General features: G+C 37.2%; 1 protein-coding gene across 1 annotated transcript in view; it reads right to left on the reverse strand.

The window, feature by feature from the left end:
- LOC112557991 (cubilin-like) overlaps window positions 1-13,119 on the reverse strand; it is a 78,054-nt gene that overhangs the window by 29,694 nt on the left and 35,241 nt on the right. The window contains 17 exon segments of the mRNA XM_025228169.1: window positions 541-673; window positions 945-1,184; window positions 1,759-1,872; window positions 3,610-3,772; window positions 5,034-5,212; window positions 5,677-5,848; window positions 6,226-6,407; window positions 6,893-7,052; window positions 7,186-7,367; window positions 7,714-7,867; window positions 8,608-8,789; window positions 9,300-9,460; window positions 10,452-10,638; window positions 11,033-11,163; window positions 11,844-12,066; window positions 12,249-12,417; window positions 12,775-12,959. Of these exon segments, the coding sequence (XP_025083954.1) occupies window positions 541-673; window positions 945-1,184; window positions 1,759-1,872; window positions 3,610-3,772; window positions 5,034-5,212; window positions 5,677-5,848; window positions 6,226-6,407; window positions 6,893-7,052; window positions 7,186-7,367; window positions 7,714-7,867; window positions 8,608-8,789; window positions 9,300-9,460; window positions 10,452-10,638; window positions 11,033-11,163; window positions 11,844-12,066; window positions 12,249-12,417; window positions 12,775-12,959 (2,917 nt within the window).

Here is a 13,119-nt window from a genome sequence, read left to right on the forward strand (position 1 = left end):
TAACTGCATGGAGCTGGGCAAAAACTGGAGTTGAGTGCTCACTAGTATGACAGGTGGAGGGCTGAACTGAATTCATGTCTTACTGTTCTGTGGTCATTTGATTGGAACAGGTTTGGATAGCTGAATTTGAGGCAGCTAGAGGGTGATCTCCCACATAGTCATGTGGTACAGTACAAAGAAGAAAAGATGTAATCAATAGTATCTTTATCCACAGTCAATGCTGTGCTAGCTTTCTTAATTTGTACTTCTTCTTCTCCTTCTTCTTCCTATTCTCCCCCAGTGGAGCATAGGGCCGCAATTTGTACTACTTGTCTTCATTCATTCATTTGCTTATTAATTAATTCATTCATTCTATGCAGAATAGGTAACAAAACTTTTTTTCTGATTTGTTGATTTCCAGAGAATCATTTTAATTTAACAGTCAGCATCTCATTCTCACTCTCTCTCTCTCTCTCTCTCTCACCCACACACACACAAACTATATACACATGCATATATATATATCATATGTGCATGTAGAGAAAAGACGTAAGTTCTTACCTGAAAGATAATGCCACACGGTTTCCTGGAGAGCTTTGGAAAGTCCACACACATTCTGTGTTGGGTGGGTAGCTGTTTGGATAGCCAGGGCTGTTAAAAGCTCCACTCTGTGCAGTGAAGTCACCTCCACAGCCTAGTTGTGTTCAGCACCCAAACCATATCAAAGAACCCATAAAAAGGTTGTAATTTTTATATTTGCTTTCATATCTTTTCTTTGATCTGCATGTACATTGCACTTTCTAGATTTCTTACCAAACATTACGCATGCATTCATATATACACACACATGTACTTCCCACTTCTTAAATTCTTTATGCTTTGGCAATAAAACAGTAAAGAACTAAAGTTCACAATAGATTAGTTTGATGCATTAAGCAGAGAAGATGTTGAATTATTTGACTCACTTGAAGTGGACACAGTATACACAGCCCTGAATCCTGTGGCCTGTGAGAACAAGCTTGATGCAAAAACCACAAATAAGTTGGAACCATCTGATGTGATGGGAGATGGAACAACGTCGCCACAATAGGTTCCAATCACAGGAGCATTGATGTTGCCCCCATTCAGTATTCTCACATAGTCATACTGACAACTGTTTAACGACATGATATCCATGTGAGTGAAGGTGAGGGTGATACGATCAGCTGCAAAAGGCAACATTGAGAGGTGACTGTCCAGGGACACAAGGGCATCTTTGTCATGATTATTTTGTATGCTGGGTTTTCCTTAGCATTAGAACAGTTATACACTGATGATGACTGTAATAAGTTGTGGTAGGTCTCATATTGTTTCGTGTACAAATGGTGTCTTGTGTGGGTCATCTGTTCCACATCACTTGGAAAAAAGATATCATATATAAGAAAATATATAAGAAAAGCAGTTGCTCTCTAAAAGCCGAGTGAGCGGACAAATACAACGGTTTTCATTTGCCATCTTCATTATAACTCTCTCGGTGACATTCCTCCGAACTTGTGCCTCTTTGATTTGATTCACCTACAAATCTCTTCATCCTCATCATTACCTGTGGGGGCTCGTCGAATGTTATGTTGTGTGTGTAATACATTGTGCGTATGCAAGGTAAGTGTATGTTCATCTTATTACAATAGCAAACGTACATGTACAAGAATGCATACATGCATGAGTGATTGCATACATGGGCTATTTATACATTCTTGTAATGTATCTCTTGTTTGCCTCGATATCATTCTACACACTCACTGTTGTGGCTTGAAGTGATGAGCCAGGTGCAGTTGGCGTTATTTGGGTAATTGCCTGGGTAGTTTGGGGAAGTAATTACACCATCTATGCTGGCGTTCTTCACCACTCCACAGCCTGTTAATTGCCAAGATTGTTATGTTACTTGCATTACCATGACAGCACTGCTAAAAAAAAGTAATCAAAAATTGTTAAATCACTGTGTGATGCTTTTAAAGAGAAGCTCTTCTGTAACATGTATCCCATCAACCTGATGAACTGTTTCAATACTTACCTAGTTAACTCTTACAGTTAAATCAAGTGCAACACAATGCTCATTTTTTTAATCTTTTTAACATAAATTCCAAATGTTCAAAACCCACAGCAACATGCATTTGTCAAAAGTTTCTCAGAACAGGGGAACATACTTTCAAAGTGCACTCTTCATTTTGATATTAACAGTGTCAAACAACCTACATTGTTATATAAACCATTCTTGAAACTACCTCTGAGAGTGAACATGAGATGCAGCACTTATGGAAAATACATGGTACTTCCTCCAAAACTGTATTATTTCCCTTCTGGTTTATATTTTACATTTCAGAAGCCTTGAAAAAATACATTCCCATCTTTTCCTCCAAAAAGAGCTGTCTCCAAATCTTAATCATTACTTCAGAATTTCTAACAAGAAAGTGGAAAAAAAAACTAATTAACACAAAGAAAATGGTAGGAACATGGTAGAGGAAAGAGGGAAGACCTCACTTACACAATTAATAATAAAAAAGCAATTTTTATATCACACTATTACTGGTTAGACTAAATGTGCTTTGCTATCATGATACTCCCTTGACACCAAACAAACATACACTATGCACAAATACAAGTGACAAATGCACCCAGAAAATGACATGCCTGCATACAAATACAATCACATACACACACACAGAAAGAATTGTACAGTGAGAACACAGAACTGTATACATTGCACAACACGGAAATAGAAGATCATTTAAGAATAAGCCAGATGAAAGAAATTTGTTTTTAGTGGAGATTCAAAACTGCAAAGCAAAAGTGCATTTCTCCACAGTGGGCAGTAAGTTCCAGATACTCATGGCAAAAAACTGGACAAATGTGTCCCAGAAATTTGAGACTAGCATTTGGGACCATGAAGAGATTTTCTGCTGCAGAATATAGCAAGCCAGATGGTAAGCAACTAAAGAAGCTGCCAGACATGAGGAAGACTGCCCTCAAGATTGTAAGAAAGGATAGTGATCATAAACTGAATACAATGATGTACTGGAAGCTAGTGCACTTGTTCAGAGAAAGTGGTTTATGTGTTCATGCTTTGATTTAAAAGCAAGTTTCAACGCATTTGCTGAGACCTTATGCAAGTGATGAGTGATCTGTTCTTTTAGGAGGCCTACAAGTACCTAGTTGAAATAATCAAGACAAGATGTCACTGTGGAAGATACAAGTGTAGTAACAGAAGTTAGAGACAATTGAGAACAGATAAAAGAAATTTTATGAAGTTCCAGAAAGGTCGCACAATAAAAAGAGATGACACAAGCTGGCAGGGAGAATTTTTGATCAAGAGGCAAACTCAAGCATTTCAAAGAAGTTTTTAAGAAAATTTTATCATTACATAAAATCCATAAACTCACAGTTTACTGAACTAAGATGTGATGCAGAACCCACAGGCAGTACTCAATCCATGTAAATAATGAATAAAAGTGCTACTTTAAGAATTATTGACAAATTACAGAAAACAATAAATAGCAGTGTTTCCATAAAGGCATTAACAAATTCAGGGTTAGGGTTAGCAAACACGTGTGGTCAAAATCTGCTAAAAGACAGGTTTGTATCTGTAGTCCATACCTGCAGAGAAGTTAGCCTTGAACCCCCTGCCAGATACACTACTGTCAGTTCGCATTTTCACAAACATGGAGTTGGTTGATGATCGATACAGAGAGGGGCTGGGCAGAGAAGAACCACAGACCCTGGCCATTTCTGGGTAACCAGCATTTGGTCCATCGTACAGCTTATAATAAGAAACATTATTTGCAATAAGTCTAGCAGTTATCATGGGTTTTTTTTTTTATATAAAAGCAATGGTATTATAGAAATTTCATTAAAAGCATTTTAGTGATGCTTAGCAGAAAAGTAGTTAAAGTCTGGCAACATAATTTACTTGAAAAAGTTGCAGGATATTAAACTTCTTGGTTTTACATGGAATTTATATTGACCCAAGCAGTATGCAGGCTTAAGGCTGCACCTGAGATCAAATCACAAGATCTCTAGTAGCACTCAGGGTAAACCATAGAGAGGGTATAGGTGTGCGTGGTGTTAAGTGTCATTATATGGGTGTGTCTATATATTATGTTATGTTCACATGCATGAATTATTTTGTAAGCTAAAGAAAAATTTCTGTACTGGAATTATGTCTGGTACAGACAATAAAGATTGATTGATTGGCTGATTGATTTACATAAAATTTCTAAGTAGAAATTAGACTTAACCATTTTACTGAAACATCTGCTCAGCTAATTCTTGGGGCCAACACTAAGCAGGTTATGGGCCATTGGCTATACTGACCTGACTTCAAACTAACAGTGTGTATGGTATACGACCAGTTCCATGATCTATCCACCACAACACTGCCATTTCTCAGTATGCTAAAATCTAATACAGTTATAGCATTTATTTCTTAATGTAATTTATCATAATTATGCATTTTCCTTTTTAAGAAGGATGTCCAAATGTGACCCACCACCACAGAATGAGTCTTAAGTAAAAAATTTGAGATTCTGCAAATTGTAAATTTAAAATATACAGATTTTGACCTTTCTTTGATGCTCAAATTGTTCTTCTGGTCCTAAAAGTGAGTTATAAAGGTTTGAAGTGTGTGTCTGATGGCACAAAGTTGACTCTATTCACCTTTGTGGGCATATACTAGGAAATCACTCATAAATGTGAGACTCATTTCATGATGACGGGTCACAAATAGTGAAATGTTTTAGTTACAGTATTTATCTTTCTGTGAATGCAGATTTTACAATTTTTCAAGGTAAGGATTTTTTAACATATTTGTTATAAAGTGTTACCAAAGACATGCATTTCACTTGTTTCCTAAAAGAAAGTAAAAAGATAAATAAGAAATTTTGTTAAATTGTTCATCACAAATAGATTTAGAGACATGAAAAAAATTATGTGGTGATTATAATTATTATTACATACTCTTGCTGATGGTGGGAAAAACAATAACCATGATGATAAAAAAACAAGTTTAAAAATGAACTAACCGCCACATAATCAAAGGAACAGTATCCACCCTCTACGTCGAAGTCTGTGAAGTTGATGACTACTGGGTGATTATCAGGAAGCTGAATAAGCCATTCACACTCTGTGCTGTGTGGGTAGTTGTTGGGATAATTCTTTGACATTATTACTCCATTCATAGTTGTGAAGTTACCACCGCAACCTGTTGCATCACACACAAACATGCACACACAGACACACAAACACAATTAAGATCTTAGTCACTAAATCTTTTAAAACAGACCACTTCTACTACACTTTTAAGACCAACAGCCAGATGTAATATTATCAGTTTAGCTGAGTTCTAGAGATTAGGATGCAACTAATATGACTGCAGGTTAACATCCAGCATCCACTAGCATAACTGGAGGTTAACATCCAACTAGCATGACTGCACATGGCCCCAGGCAACAAGCTTGTAATAGAGGTATTCTGATGCAACACACTCATAGTACCCAATCCAGCATGAGTGCAGTAACAAAGCTTAAACTGTAAAAAAAAAATTAAGAGATAATTGTTTGATAAGTTCCACTACAAGATCTACAAACTCTAGCTCTAATAGTCTACAGTACTTCAGTATTTTGTACTCAAATACTTTACCCTACAATATGCATTTTCTTTTCATACCTCCACCTATTGCAGAGAAGGTAGCACTGAAGCCTCTGCCGCTCAAGCTGTTGTCAGTGCGCATGCGTACAAGCATTGTGTTTCCAGTGGACATCACAGATTGTGTCCAATTTGTATAATGCTGACAAAGTTGGGCGATCATAATGCCAGTGTCATCTGAGCCAGCAAACACCTGAAGCATTGAGGTGGAAAAAAACATTTTTCCAGTGCAAAGTACAAATTCCATGTGTAGAGATGACCCACAGAAACTGGATGACAAAAGCAGAAATCATTATGATTTAACTAGCCTTTCCTAAAGAATTTGAAGAACAGCAAAAGCAGATTTCCCTGAGATCTCACTTAACAATCCAGCTAGTAATCATTAGTGAATCCTTTTTGATTCTTTGGTGGCTGCTTTCATCTGCAGTCCACACATGGTGGTTTCTACTAATATAATGAGATATTCTATATTTCCTTAAATTTTCATAGCCCAACTTAGGCTTTAACATAATTTTAAAATAGTATTCTTTAAAAAAATGGAATAATGATAACAGTGTTATATTGCATTACCTCCACAGCATCATACTGGCAGTTGTGAGAAGTTTCCATTTCAAAATCGGTAAAAGTGAGACTTATAGCTTTTCCAGTTTCTACAGTAATCAGCCATTCACAGACCCGTGCATGATCATAGGAATTGGGATAATTTGGAGAGGAGAAGGTTCCTGAAGGGCCAGTCAGCAAACCACCACAGCCTGACAAAACATCAAAACAGATTATATTAGAATATCCTTGTAGCGTCTGCCAGTGTTTGCCATGTCCAAACCTAAAAGTCTTATTTTTGTAAAATGTTTAAAAGAAAAGAACACTACCATCCGAAATCAATGGTTATTAGTAGTTTGAAATTTGAGAAAGCTTGCTTTTAAAATTCCTATGTGTTACTTTTCTTTTAATTTTTACATTCCACACATTTTCCAGTATTGAATATTTAACATTTTTAATGATTAAGTCATGTGACCATATTAGAGATGCAGGAGAAAGTTGGGCTCTGCCTTTTGTATGCTGTGCTCTAGACCTGGTGAACCACGCTCATCCCTCCTACTGCCTCTTGTCTATGCAACTACTTACCTTTATTGTCATTTAATATCAGAACCTCAGTTACTACACTTGCCTAATTATACCCCATCAATAACCACTAAAAAATGACAGAAACGGTCAAAAGATTTTCAGAAATACAGACCATGTGTAATGTACTCAAGATGGAAGCCATTGCCTCTCACACTGATGTCTGTAACAAGTCTGATCCACACTTGATCTCCAGACGATGATAGAGGTGAAGGGATTGAACTTCCACAATATTTTCCTAGAAGGTTTGAGGACGATGACCCCCCATCACGAATCTGTTAAAATGAACAAGACACCATAAGAAGAAGGAACAGTTTACCCAGGTAACATAGGAAATATTCCTGTGATTGTGTTAAATATGGCCCTGTTTCACAGGTTTGAAAGACTTGTCACCAGAAATCCACTTGCCTCAAGGTAGTCATATCTACAGTTCGAGTCACTCTCAAGGTCAAAGGTGGCAAAGGAGATGTTGACAGCATTCCCCTCTGTGGTGTCGATGATCCATGTACAGCTGATGTTGTGAGGATATGGCTGAGGGTAATTAGGACTTTCAATTGCACCACTGAATGCAGTCAGCCGGTTGGTGCAGTCTTGATGAAACACAAGAGGTAAAGAACTTTGTTTTTTAAAAAAAATGGACCTGCTTTGAGACTAATTGCTCCAAGTAATTCTCTGTGTGGAAGATCAAGTGAATCACCTGGTACAGCATAATCTTTTCACTGTGAGAAGCTGGTCATGATTGTGTCACATATTCTGTGACCTACACAGCCTTAATGGCATGAATCACATAATTCTGTTGAGGATTTTACTGATCCATCTTATGCCCCAACTTATTCACATCGCAACCTCTCTCCCTCCACTGTTACATCTATGAAATTTTTATCCATTCCAATCAACAAGCACAGGTAAAAAAAAAATTACAAGGACAGAACAAACCTGAAGTATACAAAGCACGGAATCCTCTACCACTGATTGAAAAGTCTGTGCGATATTTAATCCACAGTTTATTGGCAGTGGAGTTAACAGGGGCTGGCAAAGTAGTTCCACAGAACTTGCCAAGCTGACGACCAAATGCATTGTTCTCTCGTACCTGTAGTCATGAAGAACTTTGTTGTAAACGACAGACTCTTCATTCTGATCGAGACAATATTTGTTTTATGAACGTCCTTATTAAATATGATAGTTATAAAATATTAAGTTGGCAGACAAGGAACACTGAAGATTTATCAGATTCAAAAATCTAAAGACAAAACTGCTAATATTAATAGCAATCACAACAAGCCAATAAAATTTAACACTAAGATTAACTTGTAAGCAAAATGTGTTGCTGATTTATTCCTGCTTTTAAAAAAGCATGCCTCAATATTGCATGTCACTAGTACTGTACTGAAACTGCAGCAAGTATGAAAGCTAGGAGCATATGCTTGTTAGGCATGCCAAAATTAAAGAAAAAAAAATTCACATGATTAACGTCATCAACTTTCTGACTTCTTTTCCCTTGGAAGCTCAAAATCTTGAATCCCACAGCAAACACTTCAGATGCTAAGATCTGGACATCCTTTTGTGAACATTCTTTCAAAGCCTCTTTTTTTCAATCAACCCAGAATCTTATTAGTTTACAATATTTGCATATAAGTTGACTTCTACCAACAGTGTGTGTAGCAGTTATAATCTGCTGTCCTAAACAAGGTCCATGATTATTCTCTCTCTCTGCTGTCCTTCTCCCAACAATTCTAGAATCTTTACCATAGTAACTTCCCCCAAAAGCATAAACTAGCTTTGCATCGGTGATAAATTGATCTGAAAAAAAACAAAAACACATGCACTCACTTCCACGTAGTCATACATGCACTGGATGTGATTCTCCATACTGAAGTCTTCAAATGTGAGCAGTATACTGCTGCCTTGGGCTACAGTGATGGTCCAGTAACACTCTGCATTATGGTCATAAGGATTAGGATAATTGGGGGACACAAAGCTGCCTGTGGGTGTTGTCAAGTCTCCTCCACACCCTGAAAGTCATGACAGCATTGTAACAAACAATACAGCAAAACAAAGAAAAATATGAAGTTTATAGCATTAATTAAAGTATTATCAAGCACAGCTGACAAATGTACATGACTACTGGGAGGAAAGGAGAGAGCATTGGTATTGCTGCCATATTGAAATGGACTTTCATGGTTAAGCACTGTGATCTTAAAACACAGTGCAGTCATGTGGCTAAAGTGAATGACATTTTGACATAATTCAATGCCTAAAAGTAATATTGCAAGAATTTCTTATAAAATAAAAAAAAATTCATTATACAAATTCATAAATCCTTTTCCTGGATAAAGTAAATTTTGAATTAGACAAAAATACAAACAGATACAGAAAGCAAGGAAAAAAATTTTCTCCAGTTTGTGGCATCCTTTATCTTTGCCAGTTTACAACACCTTCATTGCCTGCAAGGTACACAATTTAAACCAAAAAAAGAACTATTTGAAATACAAAGTGTCAGGAATTCCTGGAATTTACACAACCTGAAGCGGTGCCATCATAGACAATCTGAAACCCAGGTGCACTCATGGAGTTATCTGAGTGGAAGCGAAGCCACAATCGACTACTGTGGGAAATAATGGGGTTGTCTACAGTGGTGCCACAGTAATGTCCTATTAAGGGAGATGTCTCAAATCCACCGTTCCTGCAAAGATAACTCATTGTGAACTGTCCGTTTGCCTTCTTCATACATATGAGCAAACTAAAAATTAACAGAATGCAAAGAATGTAAATATAATTCTAAAATTTTGTTGTATGTCATATATGAAACAATCCAAACAGTGGAACATTTTTAAAGGACATCCTTAGCATCGCCATAATCCACAGATATATGGATCACCTTTTTTTTAACTCACCAAAGTCACACAGTAGCTGCAGTTTTGGAAGCACATGCAACCACAGAAATCGATCCACAAGACATGCAGTGAGGAGGATAGTAAAAAATTTATTTTTACTCCATTTCTATATTTAGATTAAGTAATATCATTAAATAATTCACATTTTCTGGCAACTTTCCTGGGCATTGTTTTGAAGGTTGTTTCCAAACTGCTATTTTAGATTTTCTAGCCTTAATCACTTTCTTTTGAAAATGGTGAGTCAGGGTTAATGTTAAGAAGTGTTAAGTCAACTCTCAGTGATAAATGTTTTTAACTTTATCTTGAGATGCTTTTAATAAAGCTGAGGAACTTGTCAGTTATTCTTTATGCATTTGTTTGACATCTAAGCTAGATTTAAACTGACAACCAAGTTCTCTGTAGCTGCCCACTTAATTTATGACAGCTTTATTTTCATCAAATTTACATGGCTTCCTGGATATGTAACTTTGACAAAAGACAAACTTGGAGCTGTTTTAGAAAAAAAAGTTGATGTCTCCCAAGACTTATCTATATAGAAAACTAAAAACTATAGCTGTACCTTATATGGTTACTTTTTGACTAAAAATTATGCAAAAATATTTGTGCATCCTGAGAGACAAGCCTGTGCCCAATGGGGGAGACTGCTTGGTTAACCTCTTAACTATTTCACAACCAGATATAAACTATTCTTTATCTTCTTCCTCTACCTTCCACTGCAAATTATTAGATGAAGTCAAAAGTAAATTATATTTATTCTTATAATTAAAGACAACTCTTTACCTGATTTCCAGATAGTCATACTGACACCGGGCGTGTTGCTCCAAATTGAAGGTGGTGAAGTTCAGCTGAATCTGGTTCCCAGCACCAACAGTGATAACCCACACACAGTCTCGATTGTGTGGGTAGTTGTTGGGGAAGTCAGGACTGGTTATGACACCGGTGGAACTCGCCATGTTTCTTCCACATGCTGCAGCAGGAAAAAAAACACATACACCAGTTCCATGCATGTATTTTTGGATCATTTAACATATCAGCAGGCTGTGACGACTATAACATGGCAAGGAAGTGTACTCACTTTATCAGCATGAGTTATTTCACATAAACTGACCCGAAGATCTTAAAATGTCTTGAGTGCTTAAAGGCATAAAATGGAGGTCAGCGAAGAAAGAAAAAATATATATAAAATTTAAAAAAAAACTTGCAGCAGTGATGGGCATTTACGTTTCAGCAAGGGCACCTAAGCAAAGATAGTTGCAACCAACCTTTAGATCTGTGGCTTTCATCAGAAAACCACTGCATTACATTTTCCATTTCAGTAAGATTACCAACATTGCCTTCCAACAATGAAAATGTGTTTTCACCTGTTGTGGCATTCTGCGTGATGTAGGTTGCTGAAAACCCCTCCATTGCCACACTACTGTCTGACTGGAACACGACAGTGAGGGCATTGTTAGTGGATGTAATCAAGGAAGGAAATGAAGAACCACAGTACCTGGAATGAGACCATACAAATGTTGATCATAACAGCAGCTGCTGGGGGAAAGGGATGTTAGCATCTGTAACTGCAGTCAACTGCAGTTTAATTTGACTAATTTAAGAATGCCTAGAATACCCAAAATACACATCTAGAAAATTTTATACTTTTATAAAATTACATGCAGTATCATATTTTTATAGTACTTGACCATTCTTGACAGCAATGAAATGAGATTTCAGTGTAGCCTATAATTCAAGTAGTGATCATGAGTATGCATCATACTACCAAACATAGCTCAGTCGAAGATGTGATTGTCATTTCACATTAAGCAATATGTGATGCGAGTTTCAGCATTTTTGTGTATTGATTTCCAAAAGTATGAGAAATTATTACTTTTGCCACAGGAACAGTTATTTAATGTGGTATCCTCAAAGGAAGGGTTTCTACCCTTAATATTATAAGTTTTAAAGAATGGAAGGATATAAATGTCTTTGCTGGTGAGTGTGACAAAGACTTGCCTGTGGACAGATTACAAGCTTTTATGCGTTATGAATTTTATCTTTAACCCTAACAAAAACCAAAGCTAATCGAAAGCAGGATTCTGCTAAGAAAACTACAACCACCCATACTAGACCCACACAACCGCCAAGTACACAAAAGCACCATGTTACCACTATTTATCATGTAGAACTCACGTTCCTATAAGGCTGCCGTTATCAGCATTAAAACTGTCATAGACTTTCACAAAGTCATAGGTACAGGCGCCACCCTCCAGCATGAAGGTCCAGAAAGTCAACTGCACGATGAGCCCTTCAGCAGGACGGATGTACCAGGTGCAATTGACCCCATGAGGGTAGATATTGGGGTGTCCGGGGCTGGTGAATTCACCACGAGGACCTGTCAGAATTCCTCCACAATCTGAAAATGAGTATACTGTTAGTCATTTTAAAAAGAGACTCAAGAGCTGGGGAAAGAAAGTTAGCCTGGTTCTTCCTTCACGGTACAGGGACACATCTTTCTACATATGTTGAGCTAACAGCCAAGAGATAGACCAGGTGAAGAATTAAGGTGTGTACAATTATGCAGGTTCACTAGCATACCTGATGTGTGTGCTGTATAGGTAGCTAGAAATCCAGTGCCAGAGACTGAGTTTCCAGTTCTGAAGATAACAACCATAAGATTTCCTGTTGATGTTTGAACTGGAGGCAAAGCACTGCCACAGTACTGCTCACCCAGGAGAGGGGAAGTCTCTGAGCCACCATCTCGAATCTAAAGTAGAAAAATTTCTCAAAGACATGTTTACACTTTCAATTCAAAGGGATTTCCTAATGCATTTGCATAATCACATGTTAACAATGAAAAAGAATTATCTTCTTTTAAGGCAATTTTTTTTATTTTTGTGGCCTCTTTGGGAAACTTATGGTGACCAAAAAAACCCCATTATTATCAGATACTATTGCTGCAGAATAGGGGACAAAGACTGATACCGGTGTCTCCAGTTGTGTTATTGTATCCATCCAAGTGCTTCATGAGAAAAAAAAAATCCTTAGGAAAATGAAAAGATTAAGTCTTTAGATTCTCAGGAAAGACAAGTTAAAAAAAAAAACAACCTGTTGATCTACTTACCTCAACATAATTATCAGTACATGATTCTGCAGCATTCTCCACATCAAAGGCACTGAATGTGAGAGAAATGCGATAGCTGGATGGCTGACTGATTAAGTATACACAATGTTTGCTGGGTGGGTAGCCGTTGGGGTAGCCTGGAGACCGAAGGGTACCTTGTGAAGCTGTAAAGACTCCCCCACAACCTACAGATGGAAAGACAACAGAAACAAACAAATAAAAAACTCCAATGAAATGGGTAAAAGTTGTGCATAATGCTACAGTAAACACACTAAGGAGAAGATATGGAAGATTAAGACTTGAATGCTGTGCCATATTGGGAAATGAGCAGCATGCATGGTTACT

The sequence above is a fragment of the Pomacea canaliculata genome, linkage group LG2 (assembly GCF_003073045.1).
Source record: "Pomacea canaliculata isolate SZHN2017 linkage group LG2, ASM307304v1, whole genome shotgun sequence".
Lineage (NCBI taxonomy): Eukaryota > Metazoa > Mollusca > Gastropoda > Architaenioglossa > Ampullariidae > Pomacea > Pomacea canaliculata.